General features: G+C 37.6%; 1 protein-coding gene across 3 annotated transcripts in view; it reads left to right on the top strand.

Annotated features, from left to right (window-relative positions):
- The window catches only part of cindr (CIN85 and CD2AP related), a 69,903-nt gene that overhangs the window by 11,236 nt on the left and 38,298 nt on the right, over positions 1-20,369 (top strand). For 2 of the 3 annotated variants that reach the window (XM_083123963.1, XM_083123962.1), the window contains exons 5-8: positions 1,119-1,200; positions 1,700-1,837; positions 8,770-8,957; positions 13,545-13,716. In XM_083123963.1, the coding sequence (XP_082980089.1) occupies positions 1,119-1,200; positions 1,700-1,837; positions 8,770-8,957; positions 13,545-13,716 (580 nt within the window). The remainder of the gene's footprint in view (positions 1-1,118; positions 1,201-1,699; positions 1,838-8,769; positions 8,958-13,544; positions 13,717-20,369) is intronic. The other variant, XM_083123964.1, reaches the window with a different exon arrangement.

Here is a 20,369-nt window from a genome sequence, read left to right as displayed (position 1 = left end):
CCTGGTCGGGTTTGGTTGTTTGTGAATGTCCATTCATCAATTTCATCACTCATCCCCATCTTTGCAAATTAGCCAAGAGACACAAAACGCAAAGTAAAATAAACTAAATCAATCAATCAATCAACTTTACTCCCTTAAAGAGAAAGTGCAGTTTATCGCTTAAATCTTGGCATGTTAACACTGAGTGGAGTGTCCTGATGTTTTTCTATATAATTTTTTTTTGTTTGCTGTTCTAACATAATTTATTTTTTTGTTTGCCGTTCTAAAATTCATAGAAAATATGTTTCTAATATTATAATTATCAATAATACCAAACCTTTGTGAAATCTACAAAATGTCCTCCTTCCACAGATATATATTATGTTAAATTTTTTTCCACACATTTTCTCACATTTATAAATGTTATTCTGTAAAAAATTTTGAAGAAAAGAAAATATAACATTGTAATAAAAGTTACTGAAAACACATGTTCAATATGTAAACAGAAATAATTAATGAAAAATAATCTAAACACTTCCCCTTTAGACTCAAAATCATCATTAACTTCGAAATCTAGAGCAGAATTCTCTGAAGTATTTTCACAATATGTGTATAAATTTTTCAATGACATTATAAGAAAAAGCTCAACGTAATTCGACACAAGTACAAGTAAGACTTGGCAGTGGCAGAAACAATACACAGGCATCATCTAGTGGTTGGAATTCAAAATCAGTGTTACAATTTACGTGCACAAGATACTCTGTGAGAATATAGACTTGTCGTTCATTCATAATCTGAGTGCATAGTAAAGGGTCCGCAATGCCCATCGCACATCTAGTGTGTGTTAAAGCACTACAAAATTGCCTGGAAAACCTGATATAGTCAGGGAGTTTGTTTTTCCACAAGATCCCTAATATATATATAAACATAAAAATTTTAAAAAGTAGAAAACATTTATGAGTCATTAACAAAGACATATTTATCTATTTATTTGAATTTCACCCTCTCTGTCTGGCAGGCCTGTGTATTTGTGCATGTCTACATATACACCTCAGTTCATATCTATTCAGTTACGTTGAGTAGTAAGCAAATAATTTAATCTGTGATGTAATTGGTAAATGTTCCTTATTCTGTTTTAGGTTGGTGTTTTTCCATCCAATTTTGTTACTGAAGCAATTCCAAATGAAGATGCTCAATCGGATGAAAATAATAGGAAAGAAGGTAGTTATTAAATAACTGATATCCTGTTATATGTGTAAAAGAGTTCTTAGCATATTTGAAAGTAACGTTTAGAAGTAGTCTGGAAGAGAACACATAATGTTGGAAATTTTGTTAAATATTCTTCAGCATACAATATTCTGTTTATAAATGTAATTTTCAGCCCATAAGTAAACTTTTTGTTCTATTTCTGGAATATATTAAAGAACTAAGCAGAATTCCGACATTACATTCATATAACTTCGATCAAGCATTTGTAGATACTATGTTTTGCACATTTCTTTTTGTTTGATGATCTTCAGTTAAGATAATGCTTTTCACTGCTAGTTACAGTGCATGTGTATTTCACAATTATCTCTTGCATGCCAGATAGAACATATACATTTTTTGTATCCATATTTTAATTTTATCTTCACCTATAACATTTTTTTTTTTTTTTGCCTGTATTTTGCTTATGAGTTTTCTGTGCCTTTTTTTCCCACCCCTGTGATGCAAAATGTAGCTGCTCATGTAAATTCTGAAGAACAAAATTCCATCACAAGTCCAGAAAAGTCCACAACAGCAAGCCCAGATAAGTCCAATGTTTCTGGAAACGAAATAAATGACGATATTGATGCGCCAACATTGCCTCCAAAACCAGGTGAATGATTCGGTATTTTTGATTTTTTAATGATTTTGTAAATAATTACAAGATGCTACTGATAGCTTGTGAGTAGAGAAAGTACTGTGTGGATTGAAGAAATTTGGCAACCTACTGCTTTTTCATGTTTTTGTTTGTTGTAAGTACGTATTGCTTGCATTGTAGAATTATTTCTAAAAATTGTATAAATTTATAGTTTATTCATGCATATAAACACTATATTTGATATAATGTTTCAGGAGAACTCACGCTCACTTCATCAGACATTTATCAAACTAAGAATAAGAATGCATCAGACAGTTATCAAACTAAGAATAAGAATGCACAGACAGTTATCAAACAAAAAATGTCCGATGAAGGGAGTGTAAGTTCTCCCGAAACATTATATCATTTATATGCGTGAAAGAACCTTAAAATACAAGAGAAATAATACATTGGTGATTGGGATAAGAGTTATTGAACGACATTGTGGAAAAAAAATGTATTAAGAGTACTTCAAGTTCATAGCATAATTAACAGGAATCTCTTGTGAATTATTTTTTTTCATGTACACTAAATAAACTTGGAATTGTATCTTTCCTGGCGACGTGATTCAAACAGGTGTTCTCGGGTTACCAGCCAGGTTAAATCGGCATTAGCTTCCAACATTTTGAGTGCATACACTGCTCTCATCTTCAGGGAATGTAAAAACGGAGACCAGTTATATCTATATAACTATGATGGGGTGGAGCTTGGACATAATATTGGCTCGCTCTGGATCCTGGTGTCGTGTTTTTACGGAGGAGTAGGTTTCTTTACTCGTCTGTCCCAATATCTGGCACATTTGGCTATTATTTTGGTATCTGCAAATAAAATCCTGTGTTCCTCAGTGATGCTGTATTCAGCAAGTCCTGACTTTTCTGGGTGTAATAATCTGATGTTGCACTGATGTTCATTATGTATGTCGCTGTTCAATGGTGCATCTTGTTTGACCTATATATGGTGTCCCACATACAGTCAGAATTCACTCATCTCAGAATCACGCCAGAGCAGAATGGATATCAGAGATATCAACAAGGCAGTTTGATCTCAGCAGAGAACAACCGTGGACAACAGTGTGGCCCTTAGAAGGGCCAATTCTTCACAACCCAGAGAAGCTGAACATGAGGACAAGGCCCGCATTGTAGTGAACATCAGTGCAACATCAGATTATTCCAACCAGAAAAGTCAGGACTTGCAGAACACAGCATCACTGAGGGACACAGGATTTTATTTGCAGATACCAAAATAATAACCAAATGTGCCGGTTACTGGGACCGACGAGTAAAGGAAGGCATAGCCATTTCACAGGAAAGAACCAATCTCAACAGGGACATGGGACTCCAGCTCAGTCACGCCTGGAACCCACTCCTCCGTAAAAACAAGATAGCAGCCAATTAGAACACCAGGATCCAGAGCGAGCCAATAGGAAGACAATGCCCAAGCTCCACCCCATCCATAGTCATCAGGGGCATATATTCGGGGCTATCTGCGAAGCCCAGACTCAATGACCGAAATACAGAAAAAGCTATATATCAGAAAATGTGCATAAAAACTGTTCATTTCAATAAGAAGATGAACCTGATTTCTTAGGAGTTAGTGCCTTAATTTCTTAAGAGTTGGAAACATTGCCCGCTTTCTTTGAATTCGCGAGGCTTGATACTGGCTGGCAACTCCAGGGGAAGGGGGGGGGGTTTGAAGGGCAAACGTGACAGGGCTATCTTAAGGATCACCTGATCAGTGTAGCATATCAATTTTTCCCAGCATGTGATTTCCCTAGGAACGGGGAATGGTGGAACAGGGTTACATATGTCGGGAAAATTCCCTCTGAATTACCTCAACAGTCTGGGTCAGTGTTGGAAACCAATTTTTCCCAGCATGTAATTTTCCCAGGAATGGAATTTTGAAGCCAAGTTATCGCAAGCAATGGGAAAGTATGGCATATGGCAGGGACAAGAACATCATTGAACGCTTGAAGAAGAGTTGAAAAAGAGGTCGTTGACCTTCAAACGACTGGAGATTCAGTGGGGAGTAGAAAATTGTTGACTGACCAGAAATGGTTTATGAGTGCATCTAAAAATTGACGAAAGACAAGGACCAGTTCTAGTCTAGATCGCGTCGAGTGATCTTTAAGGGTTCTTTGGTGCGTGGAATTTATTTAGGGGCAGCGTGTGAATGCAGTAGTGAGTGGATTGTATTTTTGTGAATGATATGTGCTGTTTTGTGCAGTGACCTGAAATGAGGGACATAATTAACAAGCTGTCTATTCAGCTTAATTTTGACGATAAGATACAAATCGTTGTGGATTTTTCTCGTATGTCCACTTTATGCACAGAAAAGCTAATGGGGATCGGCCCTACAGTTAAAGTGGTATCCGAAGCACCATGCATTGAACCCGGGTCCCCTTAGTTTCAAGGCAACGATGTTACCACTGCACCAACAAGGAGGCCCCGAATTTCAAATTGTGAAGATAGGTAGGTAGAAGTTTTATATTTATTCTCGTATGTAGACCTACATAATATTTCGCAATATGGGTCTCTTATTTGTGCAAATGAGAATGAAGTTCTTGAAATCCTTTCCGTACTGACATAGTGTACATTTCGATATTTTATTTATGAGGATACATTTTTAATCGCTGTGTCACATCACTTCAACCTGCTACCTCAAATGAGTTAAAGAAGAACACCGTCAGCAGCAAATTCTTTTCCATTCGAACAATATGATATGGTGCGATACGCCACTGATGGTCATATATATATATATATCCCTGAAGATGAGAGCAATGTATGCGCTCGGAACATTGGAAGCTAATGTCGATTTACCCTGGCTGGTAAACTGAGATTACCTGTTCCAACTAAATAAACTTGTTTATCATAATTTGATGGAACCGGATAAATGACAGTTTGGATATCTGGAATAGATTGTATTAAGGACAAGACATACAGTTTCCTTCATTGAGCATGAGGAGCTAAACATGTGTGCAGTCTGGTGGAGAGTAGAATTGTATGTGGGCACTTCCGAAAGTATTACTTTCTTATTTAGTGTAGGGACATGTTAGGTAATAGAACTGCACAAAGTACAGGAACAATAAAGAGAAAAATTGAAGAAGGTAATCTCAGACCAGAAATTCCAAAATGTGGCTTTGATTAGTGGAAACATTAAGTTAAGGAAGGGGCATTCATTTGAAAGAAAATAACACATGTCTATTTGGTGTTATTTTAATAATCATTAATTAACTTAATAATCTACATACGAGACTGCTTGTGCATATTTCAACAGAATTGAAATAAATGTGCCCCTTATGCGAAACTGTTCCTCGTGGTCTGAAACATGTATTGTAGCTTTAAAAAGTACAGTGAATTTGATACAAACAAAATATTATTACTAATAGAGTTACAATACATATTAAGTGTAAAGTATTACATCACATTAAATTGTTTGTGTCCAGTTAAATATTGATTATAATGATGGAAAAATATTTTTCTGTATTTAAAAATTTAGTGAAAATTGTTTCGGACAAATATAATTTTAGTGGATGCAAATAAAATTGTAATTTTTATTGTATGAACGAAGAAACCACCAGGAAATAGATAAAACAAAGTATCAAGACTATATTGAAAACAGAAAACTTCTAGAAATCATTTCATAATGCTTATTGATGTCTCAGAAGTATATCAAAATTGGCTCCATGTTGATTACATTTGGTCATAATTTAGAGTATGTTCATATTGTACACTGGGTGCATAAGGACACAGAATTCTTGAGAGAATTGTATTGAATTGTAATAACAGTTTTGTAAAATAGTTACATTATCCTTGTCATAACTTTCATCACATGTATAACTTCCATTCGAAATTTTCAAGCAGGTCCAAATATTCAGAGAACTGAAATAAGGCATTTACTTATTACACATACCATGAAATATAAACGTTTTTTAGCTTTCTAAAAAAAAAATAGCAGTCAACATGCTGTATTGAAGACCCTGACAAGAAACCTATTTGAGATCGAGGTCGTGATCGCCCAATCGTGTTGACAGCATTTGAAGCCTCACATGACATATACTGCGCATGCCTGATATTGGCTGATAATGGCAACAAAGGGTCACAACAAAAGGTACCAAAATGTGAGCTGGACATGTGGCTACGAGACATAGTTGAATGGCAAAGTCGAAGCATACAGCACAACAGTGCCATGGAGCATACAAAGTGCTAGTTGGGGAGAATTTCTGTCCCCAGTCCACACCAGGCAGGAGGGGGAGCAAAATAAGAATCAAGAAAATTGACTCTCATGATGTTTCAAGAATGCTTCGTGGGAGGTATAACAATATGGGTATCAGTTTAAAAAAAGGAATGTCAGGCAACCCTAGATTCTGCAATGGCCACCATCTTCCTGGCAAGTACATTCCACTTGCCCACAATGTTGGAGCATACACATAATAATTTGCGTTGTGATTTACAGACATTTTTTGACCTTTTCCTTTCCAGTTGCTTCATATGCTTTTGAAAATGTGCACAAATAGTGTGACCAGGATAATGAGTAATATTTTCGAATGCGTTTGCATTTGCAAAAAATTCCGTCCTACGCATTTCCTACAAATGATTTTTTTATTGAAATACAAAGAAGAATAATAACAAAACTATGACATTCGGCGGACTATAATCTACAGCTTATAATCATATATAATTTCTACGTGTGTGGTAGTACAGTCTCTGACACTTCTGGGCTGTAATGGCCTCATTAACTTTCAATGGAATTGCTACAATGCAGAAGTGTCTGTGACTGTATATGATTGCACTTATATGTAAAGACTTTATATTTGCGTATTTCATTTTGTGGTAGGTAATTCTTGATTTTTCATTATAAATTTTGCCTTTGAAATTTAATTGTGTATGCATGCTTACTGATTTATATCTGCCATTACAGATTCTGGCACTTGTTCTCCTCCCCCCAGGTCATATGCAGGAAGGGCAAAGAAGGGTAAATTCCCACTGTCAGATTCAAAATTTACACTAATAAGTTTGTCTAAATTATCAATTTTTACCTGAAATTAGTAATTTCTTTTTGCTTGCTATTCATGCAGCTTTTATGTTTTTATGAGCCACTAGCATTGGCACAATGTTAAAAGTTAATAATATTTTTGAAGTGTTTAAGACCTTTTAAATTGATATTGTTTTCGGTTTGCAAAATTATATGGAAACAATTTTCTAGCTTATTTTTACCACAACAGAATTTATACATATTACGATGAAAATATTGGTCCTTATTAAATTAATATTCTTGACCATTTTCAAAAAATAGATTAAAAAATACTCACAATGCTCTTGTGAAGTAGTGGTAATAATGATAATAAAAACACTGACAACAATGTTACTAATAATACTAATTGCAATGTAAACAATAGTGTACGTACATATTGCACCATGCCACAAAGACACATTTAGGGGACGATCTCTGTAATGTGATCAGTACCACGCTCTGGCAGCCTTTATCCACAAGGGTTACACCCAGGTACCCTTTGATTTAAATTTAAAATATCAATATACACTTGGCCGCGGTGGCTCAGTCGGTAACGCGTCTGACTACCATGCTAAAGGTCCAGGGTTCGATCCCCGGCCGGTTCAAATCCGGGAACTTTTCTAACGTAGGAAGCGACCCCGGCGCCTACCCAGCGTCGAATAACATGGGTACCTGGGGGAAACCCTGGGGGGTAAAGGCGGTCAGGGGCATGATGCTGATCACATCACCCCCACTCACGACCTGGTCAAGAAAGTGTGGGGCGTTACCCCCATACCCCCTATACACCTTCATGGCGTGGTGCTAAGCACAGGGGAACACTTTACTTTTTTTTTTTACTTCTGGATACGACTTTTATTATTTATTGAACATTATTTGACAGTGACAAACAAGTAAGGGAAAATTATTTTAAAAACACCGCAGTGAATGGATCTTTAAAATGTTAAAAAAAGATGAATATTTCTAACAGTTTCCATGTTATTGACGATCAAAATTAAGCATTGTGCAACTTTTAGAACATGCTAATCAGTGTATGGGTATATAAAGGAAACGTAAGCTTTCTGGTTCTTTTGGGAAGCGGAAACTTATATGTTTTTCTTGTTCTTTTTTTTTCACACCAAGTTGACCTTTTTCTCAGCATTGTGCAGCTTCAAACAACACTTTTACATCAGTGGCCTTCAACAGTTTACATGCCAAAGATATGGTGGAACCGATTTCTGCTACATACACTGTCATTCAAAATCCAGCCACCCATCACATTGCCCGCCATGCGAGGGACACAAACATCAAAGGGACCGACGCTTCCCTATGCCTCTCCCTTGCTCTCTGACAGTGCTATAGTGCTAGTAGTGTTGATATCAAAACAAAGCAATGGCGGTCCTAAACAAAGCAAACCTAAGAGTGGGTACCCAAGGAATTCGCCTTTGATCTTGCTGGCGCACATTTTTGTGATCACTAATGCGTGTCATTGTCTATTCGTTGCTCATGATGCAAGTTAAAAGTGTGTTTAGAATATTTTGTTAAAGTCAATGATGTCCATTTTGTGAAGTGTACCACATACAGTCCGTAGAAGGTTGTTGTCTGCACCTTCAGTACATTTACTTCCCATCGTTCTCCTATGACTCATTAGCTATGATTTTGCTGTCACTATGTCTCGTGCTTAACCTTTCGAGTGGCCCTACTTAGACATTGCAGTTGCGACCTCAAAGTCAAATAGGTCCCTTGTGAGTCAAGGTGCACAGAAAGAGAAAATAACACATTTCAAAGTGAATGAATTAAAACCAAGATATGGAATTGTTTATTGTTATTTAGACACACTTCTCACATTAAGAGTTTTCTGTGTATGGATTCTAACAGTTATAATTTTTCATTGTATGTGATGGCTAAATTCTGTGTTCCAGTCAAGGAGCTCTGTCGAGCATTATATCCATATGATGCTGAGAATGAAGATGAGTTGTCGTTGAAGGAAGGAGATGTGATCACAATAGTCACGAGAGAAGTACAGGACAAAGGCTGGTGGAAAGGGGAAGTGAACGGTAGGATAGGAGTCTTCCCAGATAATTTCGTTGAGATAATACAAGTGGATGAGGTTAGTGCATGTGATTGTTTTTGCAAAATAACTACCTAGCTTATTCTTAAATGTTCACATAACCACTTGTGTTAACCATAGGCATGCGCAAGGGGGCGGGGGCAATTGCCCCCCCCCCTAATCATGGATGTCCGCAGATTTTTTTCCACGGAGGGACAAGCAAGGTATTTTTCCATGGAGCATATTTATCACCCCGATTATAGTGTTGCCCCTCTCAAAAAATACCACTTGAATTTAAAATTATTGCATTAATGTAAATTACTATGACTGAAATTAAATTGAACATGTGAAGTATATACTTTTAGTTGACATTTGATTTCTAGGAGGAGGTGTGGCCATCCTTGCCCCCCTTCCAGACGTCTATGTCCCTACACTATTATAGTTTCACCTAGAAATTTAGTGTGGAGGAATCTTATCGCCATTATTAAACAATATTATACTCTTATTGCCGCTCCCCAACCTTGGATGGAAATCAATTCTAGGGGACAGGGGGCAAACATTTAGGTAAAAGAATGCAAGACTAGTAGAATCTAAGAGAAGCAGGCCAAAAATATACTCAAGAAGGAATTTGTTTTCATGTCTTTCTTGCCTTAATTCTTCCAAGAGCACCTGAAGGGGGCATGTAGGGGCAATTGCCCCCCCCTTGATATCAAATTTTGTTCAAATAAAAATACATTTCGTACAATTTTCTTGCTTGCCTTGCTCGCAATGTCTACTTTTCTTAGTCTTGTCAAGGTCAGAAGCCATAGCTAGAGGATGGCAGGAGTTGGCCCTGGGTGCCGAAATGAAAAAAATTGTAGAAGAATGACATGGCCGCCCATGAAATGTTTTGTGCCATATTAAATCAATATTGTTTCCAGTTTGCACATGAACATGAAGATGTCGTTGATGAAGCGGAGCCAGAGGAGGGGTTGGTTTTGAAAACCAAAATTTCCTACAGATCCAAGGTACAGCCATGGGTACCAGAATGGCCCCATCCTATGGAAACCTGTTCATGGGCAAACTTGAGCAAGAGTTTTTGGCTACCCAACCCCTCCAACCCCTCCTCTCGCTCCGCTTCATCGACGACATCTTCATGCTCTGGACACATGGAGAACCATCCTTGTCAGCTTTCCTGGACCAACTTAACCACTTCCGTTCCCTCAAATTCACCTGGATGCACTCCCCCAACCAGATCACCTTCCTGGATATGGACGTGCACATCGAGGGAGGACACCTGACTACCTCCATCCAAATAAAACCCACCAACCACATGCAATACCTACACTTCTCCAGCTCCCACCCGTTCCACACCAAAAAGCCATTCCATTCACTCTGGCCCACAGGGGACAGCGCCTGAACACTTCACCCACCTCCCGCCAGAATTATAACCTCTGCCTACACCAGGCCCTGGTTAACCGATATCCCTTCATCCTGGTCACCAAGCAAATATCGCGAGCTGCCTCACATACCACTACCACCAAGAAACCTGCTGCCACCAATCCACCTGCACTCATCACCCAATATCATCCCCACCTCAACAAAATCAGGCACACACTACACTCTCTTCTCCCAATTCTCCACAGTGATCCTGAAACCAAAAACATATTTCCCGACAAACCCAGGGTGGTTTTCAAACACCCCCCCCCCAACCTCCAAAACATCCTGGTCCACAACACTCCTTCACCACACATCCAACACCCCCCCTGCCCATAAATGCAACCGCCCCAGGTGCAAGACCTGCCCAATCCTCATCACTTCTCACACCCTCCAGGTGCACACGGCCACTGGCAAATTTACCCTCCATCCCAAAGGGACCTGCCATGCCTCAAACCTTATCTACATCCTCACCTGCAACATCTGTGGTGATTTTTACCTGGGGGAAACATCAACGGCCCTCAACCTCAGCATCAATAACCACCGCTCCTCCACCCACAACCTGGACTTCACTGTCGCCGTCCACACCAACCACCACAACATCAGTTTCAACGACTGCTTCCGGGTAGCGATCATCCATCTCCTACCCCAACCAGCCAACACCTCTGTTCGCAAAAGATGGGTGAGGGCCTATATATCAGCCATGAGTGCAACCACTCCACCTGGCCTGAACAAGGCCACCCAGTAATGCCCAACCCTAACCCACCCTCCCACCCTTCCTCCCAACTCATCCTACACAATCACAGTTTACGATGAGCCTGGTGACGAAACAGTGTTTTTTTCATTCTACGCACCGCTTCTTCTTTGATGGGGACCTGGCAACTCTGCAGGGCCCCAACTTCCGGTTCCGTCTATTTCTCCTCACACCGATGATGCTATGAAATTAACGAAAATTTTGAATTTTTCTACTGTCCGATGAGTGTTTCCTTTTACCTTCTTTGATTTTTACTTAGCTCTTTTGGCCCTCCTTGCTTTTATCCATTATATATATATATATATACACACACACACACACACGATATATACACACACACAGTGAGATAATATGAGGTTTTTCTTTCCCGACTGAACTTTCATCAAGACTTTGCCCCGTCTCTAATCAGAGAGTCTGCGCACGCCTATGGTGTTAACGTAAAAAAAAGAAAAAAGATGTCTAAAACATGAACTTACAAGTGCTTGAATCCCAATTGTTGTTTCCAGTATTTGAGAAACAGATTTGTTATGTTTTACAAACTAGGCTTTAACACTTTCTTTTTTGCAGCTGGTGTATTCGTAAAAAAATTAATGTTACATTCTTTGTGTATACAGATTGATTAATTTAAAATTATCCGAGTGTGTCAGTACAGTACACTTGTACATGATAACGAGTGGTGGTACTGGTAAGTTGAAATTGCAGTAATTTATTGAAGTGTATTGTAGTTCAGCCAGTAATGGAACATAGATTTTGGCATACTGTGCTAATAATCTTCCACTGGTGTATCAAACCAACCTTGGCTGCCTCAGTTTCCGTAATAACCAGGCTTCAAAGCTGTTGCACAGAAGTGTGTATGGATCCATGAGCGATAGGCTCTGGAAAAAATGCCCAGTTGATATTCATTATTAATTTGAATTGTTACATTCCAAAACCAATGCCATAATTGGCAGTAAGTGCATGTAGCTCACTTTTTTTTTATCAGTAATAATCGAATTTCCCTTATGTTGGTAAGCTGAGAATTATGAAATTAGCATTTCATCGGTCACAAACCACTTTTGTCAAGTTGAGTTCTATGTCATGTCATGAAGGAAAGCTTCACGAACCAAAGACCAGAATCATTGTCAGTAATGTAGAAAAAGTTCACTATCTTCACACACGTTAAAAACCGCTGGAAGTAACAGATGATGTCTCCCATGCACAAGAGACAAGTTCTAAAGAAAAAGCATTTTTTATTAGGAGAAATGGAAAATTCACCAAACACATGCTAAAGAAAACTGTGGGGTAAAAGTCCTCCATGCACCGGACACACATGCAGATACAAGGAAGAAGCTGCAGTATACTGTCCTGGGAATCTCTGCAACAAGCAAACCAGAACAAGTGTCTGTGCAAATGGTGACTCAAGAGGGCTCGACCCTCAAGTAAATGCATATGTTAATGTGAAATATTCACTATCAGAAATTTTATTTTATTTTTTATGTCTGTATATATTGTAATTTGTAATTGTAAGTTGTGTTACATGTTAAAATATTTTGAAATGTATATTTCGAAGTGGGGAGGATGTTCAGTTTTGTAATGTAATTGGAGTTGCTCGCTAGATGGCAGTGAGGTCCTACCACGTGAAATATGTGTCATATGCATGACGTAATAGAACTAGACTCCGTGTCTTCATGTGTGTGGGAAAGGGGATGGTGCGGCCACAAGTGGTGGTACTTTGTCGTCGTACAAACTGTGCCATTTGTGTAATATCCTTGTTGTTATGATACATTTATGTAACCCTTAGCTGTACGAGATTTCATTCATTCACCCAACATGGGATCAACACACTCCAGGACTTGGGAAATTTACGAAACGTGTTTGAATGGTGTAATGCCGCTACAAGTTTGCTGGAAGAGAAGTAAATATACCACAATTAATTCCACAAATCCATTGCCAAAGATGCTTTTGCATTGATTATATTTATGATTAATGGCGTACTTGCTAAAAGACCATGCTAGGGAATTTAAATATGTAAGTTATACTAGAAAATGCATTTAAAATTCATGAAATAACTGGGAAGGAGAAAAGAAAGAAACTTAAAAAATGATAAAAAAAAGCAATAAAAATGGCAAAAAATACTGAAAAATGACCTAAGAGCCAAAAAGGCCGGAAAATGCAAAATAAAAACTATGTTTTCTGGTTCTAACTCAAGTGAAAAGGACTACTATCAGGTTTAACATTGTCTTCAAACGCCAGATAAAAAGATGATTTGTCATCAACTTCCTAGCCTTAATTATGACCAATCGTTTGATTTTTATAAGCGAAAATCAGGGGCCGAGAGTGAATGAAACACCCTGTAGATACATATATATTTGCCTTTCTTCCATGTTTTGCAGGTTTGCAGAACTGTTATTGGTGAATTTAATGTTGTGTGCATGTGCATATATTTGTATCTAGTCTGCTGCATCATTTCCTGAACTGATTTTCTTCTGTATTCATAGCATCCGAAGAAGCCAGAGAGGCCACCTGTTAAGTCATCGCATCTCCTGAAGAATGTAATCAAGGACAACATTAAAGATAACACAACGAAGCCAGTTTCTAAAATTGAGACTAATATTACAAATGTGCCAAATGCATTGCAGAAAAAGCTCATAAATGAGGTTCAGCCTAAAGGTAAGGACATTTTCTTAATTAACAACAGTAAAGATGAATGAGTTGAACATTGTTGATGTCATTGTTCATAAGAATTTTCTTAACTTCAGAAAGGAATTAAGGAAGCTATGTTGCATTTAAGACTTCAGTAATCCAAGTGAGATATAAATGAACAAATTTGAACGGAACAGTGTGACTCTTTCTGAAACTTAACTTATATGGCTGCTCGCCTTGCTGATTGTTTTCTGAGCATCATATTTCATTTTATTAATAACTAGAAAGTCCCGCACCGTTGCTGTCCTGTCTGAAGTGTCAGGCTTTGATCTCAGGTTATGGGACATGTGCTGGTTTGAGTCTCCTGGGGGGAAGCATGACAACTGTTCTCCTAAGATTTCGGTCAGTGTATGGGACTGGTAGACTGTGGTGAAATTGGGAACGTAATCTGGTCATGGAAACCTACAACAACAACAGGGGGCTCGTCATGCTAATCACACGTTACCCCGTAAGTGGTTGGATGATCACAAACCTCTGTTGAGGCTTGTGGGAGTGAGGCTGGCAGTCGGTAGGTAGGCAATGGTCCTCAAGGGCTTTTTCACCCCACATTATTTAATAACTAGCAAAATGCATAATGTGATCCTTACAAAGCATTACAAATATTCTTATCCAATACTTCAGAAGTTTTTGCTTTTCAATTAAAATTATAATGTTTTCTTTTCTATACATTGGTATAAATGTTTCTCATCAAATACCAATAGATTTACCAATGAAGTTATCAGAATATTAAGGTAATTGTCATTTTTTATCACAATGCTGGTGCAAAATTAATGGAAGTTCCCAGATTGTGGAAACGTATCTGTTTCAGCTGTGTTAATTATTTATACCCCCCCCCCCAAATTATTATTCAGATTGTTTACTTTAATATTTGAGAGGGGAGAGGAAGTACACTTCTGTTCACAAAAAGTGGCACTCGTTTAAGTTGAAGTCCAGCTTCTTGGCCGGAAATACAGCTGAAGTAAGTGTTTGGAAAGCAGCAGTGTTGCTTACTATCAATCAATTTTACCATATGTAGAGAATTTTGTGTTTCTCAGACTCAAAGAAAAGGGCTAACGGAAGGATTGCAGCGTAAGTATTAATTAACTGGATTTTCCATGTTTACAATCCAAGTAATGTAAATGTGAAATATTCCTGAAATTTATTTTAAAAAGAAACTAGTTTTTTTATGTTCGTGACGAGGTAGTTATCACAATTTGTTAGAAAGCGAGGGCCCCGGGTTCAAATTTGGCCTGAGCTTGGGTGTTCTTCATCGTCGCGAGTAGCCGAAAATGGAAGAAAAGCAACACTAAATAACGGAAAGGAAAAAATGTAATAAGAATTAGCGAGACAGAAATAGTGCTGTTGCAATTCCTGAAAATGAATGCAAAAAAAAATCTTTTGGAATAGTGTTATCCTAGTCCAGGAGAAGGCTTGAAGAATAAACAAACCTCTTCCCCATACACTTTGGCAAACAGAATTCGCAAAGTTGGCACTGAATACATGATGGGAAAAATAATAGAAATACTAAAGGAAGAAGAGTTTATGTCACAGCCAGGGGGGCACATGAGAGGCGGTACCCCCCCCCACATCAGATATCCAGGCTATTAAAAGTAAGTCAATGGTTGTCCTCTGATTTAACTTAACAGTAAATTGAATTTTTGTAAAATAAAAATTGTCTGGCTTTACGTGGCACATTATTTTCGTAATGGAGCACACGTAAAATTCTTACTGAATGAATGAATGTCTCCGTAGATTCCAGAATAATGACACTTCATTTTGAAAGAAATAGTTTAAAATAAAAAAAAATGTGCCATTGGTTAATGAGATTCGTTGTCACATAGCAGAATCCGCTATATTGACGGAAACTAGAGAATGGTTATCATTTAGGGCTACAAAAGCATGATTTCCCAAAGTCTTCATTAATTTTCATGCACAAGCTTCACTTGTATTTTGTCAGCAATGTGTATAGCATATGAACCCTATCTGATGAAGCGTATTGCTTTCAAATTAATGTAATTACCGAGAAACGACATCAAAAATTTTGTTCTGGACAGGAAAAGATGCAATCTTATGGATAAAGTACTTAAATAGCTTGGTTTCTTCACAGTGGCTTGTGGCCATGTCGCTTAAAGGCCAGCTTTGTAAACTGTAATCCTAGGTTCGAATCCTCGTGTCTCCAAAATATTTTTTTCTTACCAAATGGGTGCTACATAATGTATTTTATGGGTGCTACATAATGTATTTTATTCTTGTCACACCAATTTCAGCCTGAAACTTTGTTATTGTTTGCGTGCCAATAAGAAAATATGTATCGAAACTATTACTCGTTCAGAGAACGTGACTGTTACTTAAGACTACTTGAAATTGAGATTTTTTAGTTGCTGCTAAGCCTCGAGATTTAAAGCAAGTGCTAAAATTGAAAATTGTTTTGTGATAAAACACACCGTTAATATTCTGAAAATGAAAACCACTGAAATTAAATGAGTTAGTTGTGAGGAACATCAGCAGATGCATTTTAATATGTTCCATCATTCATGTGTCACTCTCCTTGGTTTATACATAGATACAGTGGTGTGCGGTGCTAAATCAGGCAGGGGAACAGGTGACCTGCACTTGCCCCCCCCCTCCCATACCTGTTGTAAAATAATACAGTAAACCAAGTAAAATTCAACCCTTGTTGAAATGAACCAAATAAACATACGAAACATATGTTAAAAATTTTCAGAAGTGATATACAAGAGGCACGTTAAAATTATGAAAATACCAATGTTAAAGCAAATATGATAGAATGTAAACAAAACATTGAAACAAAGGAAAATTTAATAAAACAATTTATGATTGATCAGAAAAAAAATGTTTTGTCGAAACCGGTTTCATCTCTCCATTTGTAGATTAAGTTGACTCTTTTTTTCTAGAGTTGAGCATTGTAATTCAAACGTCCTTAATGCAATAATGGCAATCAGATGGCCGATTTTTTTTCATGACGTCCGCTAGATTTGTAGAAATTGTGACAAAATCCGAACTGTTCCAAACTCCCTCTCGGGAACAAACAAGGACAACAAAAATTTTCCACTGGAAGAGTATCCAGTTAATCATTTTACAGAGTTGTAGTAACTTGTTTGAAAATGCCTTGTGTACGATTTCGTTTTAGTTTCTAATTAGGTTAGGATAGGTGTATGTCTGCTGTCTTTTCTGTAAAGTTCAATGTACTAAAAGCTTTCGTCTTCAGCCGGTCGATCATACAACATTCACAACATTCGCTTTCTTGTCCTGCGCTGCGCTTGTCTTGCTGGTGGAACAGGTGGATGCGAGCTGTTCCCTCGGAAGCTATTTCGCAGCGTTTAGCCAAGGCATTTAGCAGACGCTTAGACTCTAGAAGATTTTTCCAGTTCGTTATGACTGGCAGACGCAATTTTGCAACGAGATTAGGAAACTATAGACTTACTACACTCCAAACTATCACTACAACGCAATTAAGCTTTAGCACATAGCAAAAACTCGAAGGAAAACGAATTCGCTATGTCTCTCGTAGGGAACAGCTTGAGAGTTCAGCTTCCACAGTGGGAAGTGGCTCCATGAGGATCGTTTACCTTCGGGTGTGGTCGGAAATACTTGGGGTCAGAGCAGAGGGTGGGGCGACGAGGGTAGGTGAAGTAAACAAACTTCCAGTCAGGGTGAAAGTTTTTCTTCGGCATGTTGATTTCGGAAGAAAGAAGTGTTCTTATTATGTTATTATAGATAATTTAAATAGCTAAAAAGGGCGATAAGTAGAAGGGAACAGCCTGTTCCCTCTGTTCCATGGAGGGACCGCCACTGCATAGATAGATATTTACAAGTGACCCACGCGATGAATGCTCGCACCTTAAGAGTAATTTTCAGATGGGAAAGAAAGAAAGCCTGGTCCAAATTGTAAAGTCAAGATGTGTGCAAGACGTTATTATCAGAAACAAACAGAATTAATCAGTAACTACAATTATTTACCTAAACATAACTCATATGGCACTTAAGAGTAGAGCTGTAAAATATGTCTTTTGGATGATTAGCTGTTTGAGTTATTTCATAGTGCACGAGTAAGTGTTTGGATCAACCCTCTCTTCTAAATCTGTAATTTTGTAAACGTCAAGGAATATCATTTGATCCGGTTTCAGGACTTATTACTAAGAATTAAAAAAAAACAACCTACTTTTAACTAAAATTTTCGACCAAAATTGCTTTCTAGTAGTGTTTGTTAAAAAAAAAGCACTATTTTCGGCAACTATATAATTCATAAACATGATGATTTTTTATCTAGAAATGTGGATTATTTGATTTTAATGTTGTTGGAAAATGATTAATTTAATTTATTTTTATTTGGACAGTATATTTTATAGTTTCCAGCTTCATCGTGACCTAAATTAAAAATTGATAAATTTCGCGACATAAGAGAGAGACTTTCGTATGTTGTGTTGTAAATTAGTCCCCTTGTAATAGAGTGGCTCTGGGTTCGATAGCAGGTGGCAGGCACATAGTGGTTCAGTTCTCACTTGCAACTGTGAGTCCCGTCCCGAGTATAATTGAAGTGTGAGTGTGACATATCCACAGACTTTTGACACGTTTTGAAAAAAATCACTTTGCCACGTGCCCCTGTAAAAATCATGAGATATTTGAAATAAATGTATAATTTTTCCTTCTCTATGTAACCTCTAAAAGTGCAGAAATATAGGTTTCCTGTTAGCACCATATGTTTTTACATCTGAATGTTTGCTATTGAATTGAACGTTGGCAGTTTTCGAAATTACATATTATACATTGATGGCCAAAATAAACCGAAATATCAAAATCTACTTTCGAATCTTGCTACACTTCACTGTTTACTGCGTAAATAAAGAGAAGAAAAAAATTCTGATCCTGACAGGGCTCGAACTCGTGACCCTTGCAGTTTGTTAATTTATACCAAAGCAAAGTGAATTGTTTCTGCTTCTCTGTTGCAGAAAAGAAACAGCTGGATTGACAGGTTCACGTGACTATGTCACTGGTGCTTACCTTACTCGAACACTGCGAATACTTGACCTTGGCAGTCTAAAGCAGCTCCCGCGAAAGCCAACAGACAAGAGGAAGCTTTTATTCAGATAGTTTGTAACAAGGAAACAAACATTCCATGGAATGTAAAGTCGAATTTACTTAAAACCAATTCATAAGATAAGTTACCCCAGATGTTACCTGTGTAGTATAATGTGAATGCAAACGACATATTTGTCCCTTTCATATCTCTATACTGCAATGATTGTATTGCTATTAATATTAGATTGCAGTCCGGATTCAGCTGTTTCGCTCAAATTGCACCTCGAAAGCAGAAATATAATAAGTATAATATAAGAATAATAATTCAACCAGCTAATTATCCAAAATACATATTTTACAGCTCTATTCTAAGTGCCATATGAGGGATGTTTAGGTAAATAGTTGTAGTTATTGATTAATTCTGTTTGTTTCTGATTATAACATCTACAATCTGCGACCGTCTTGACATTACAATTTGGTCCAGGCTTTCTTTCTTTCCCATCTGAAAATTACTCTTAAGGTTCGAGCATTCATCGAGTGGGTAACTTGTAAATATCTATCTATGTATAAAACGAATAGAGTGTCACATGAAATACGGAACATATTAAAATACACGGGAATTCGAACCTAGGATTTCAGGTTACTAAGCTGGCCTGTAACCGACATGTCCACAAGCCACTGTGAAGAAACCAAGCTATTCGAGTACTTTATCCATAAGATTGCATCTTTTCCTGTCCAGAACAAAATTTTTGATGTCTCTTCTTGCTAATTTCATTAATTTAGAAGCAATACGCTTCATCAGATAGGGTTCATATGCTGTACACATTGATGACAAAATACAAGTGAAGCTTGTGCATAAAAATTAATGAAGACTTTGGGAAATCGTGCTTTTGTGGAAGGTTAGTGTTTGTAACCCCAAATGATAACCATTCTCTAGTTTCCGTCAATATAGCGGATTCTGCTATGTGACGACGAATCTCATTAACCAATGGGACATAATTTTTTTATTTTAAACTATTTATTTCAAAATGAAGTGTCATTATTCTGGAATCTACAGAGACATTCATTCATTCAGTAAGAATTTTACGTAAGTCAATTCTATTTTTGTGCTCCATTATGAAAATAATGTGCACGTGTAAAACAAGTAAAGCCAGACAATTTTTATTTTACAAGAATTCAATTTACTGTTAAAGTTAAATCAGAGGACAACCTTTGACTTATTTTTAATAGCCTGGATATCTGATGTGGAGGGGGGGGGGGTACCTCCTCTCATGTGCCCCCCTGGCTGTGACATAAACTCTTCTTCCTTTAGTATTTCTATTATTTTTCCCATCATGTATTCAGTGCCAACTTTGCGAATTCTGTTTGCCAAAGTGTATGGGGAAGAGGTTTGTTTATTCTTCAAGCCTTCTCCTGGACTAGGATAACACTATTCCAAAAGATTTTTTTTTGCATTCATTTTCAGGAATTGCAACAGCACTATTTCTGTCTCGCTAATTCTTATTACATTTTTTCCTTTCCGTTATTTAGTGTTGCTTTTCTTCCATTTTCGGCTACTCGCGACGATGAAGAACACCCAAGCTCAGGCCAAATTTGAACCC

Source organism: Lepisma saccharinum, chromosome 6 (assembly GCF_977018435.1).
Source record: "Lepisma saccharinum chromosome 6, izLepSacc3.1, whole genome shotgun sequence".
Taxonomy (NCBI): Eukaryota; Metazoa; Arthropoda; class Insecta; order Zygentoma; family Lepismatidae; genus Lepisma; species Lepisma saccharinum.
The sequence above is the reverse complement of the archived record's forward strand: the minus strand, read 5'-3'. Positions and strand labels throughout refer to the sequence as shown.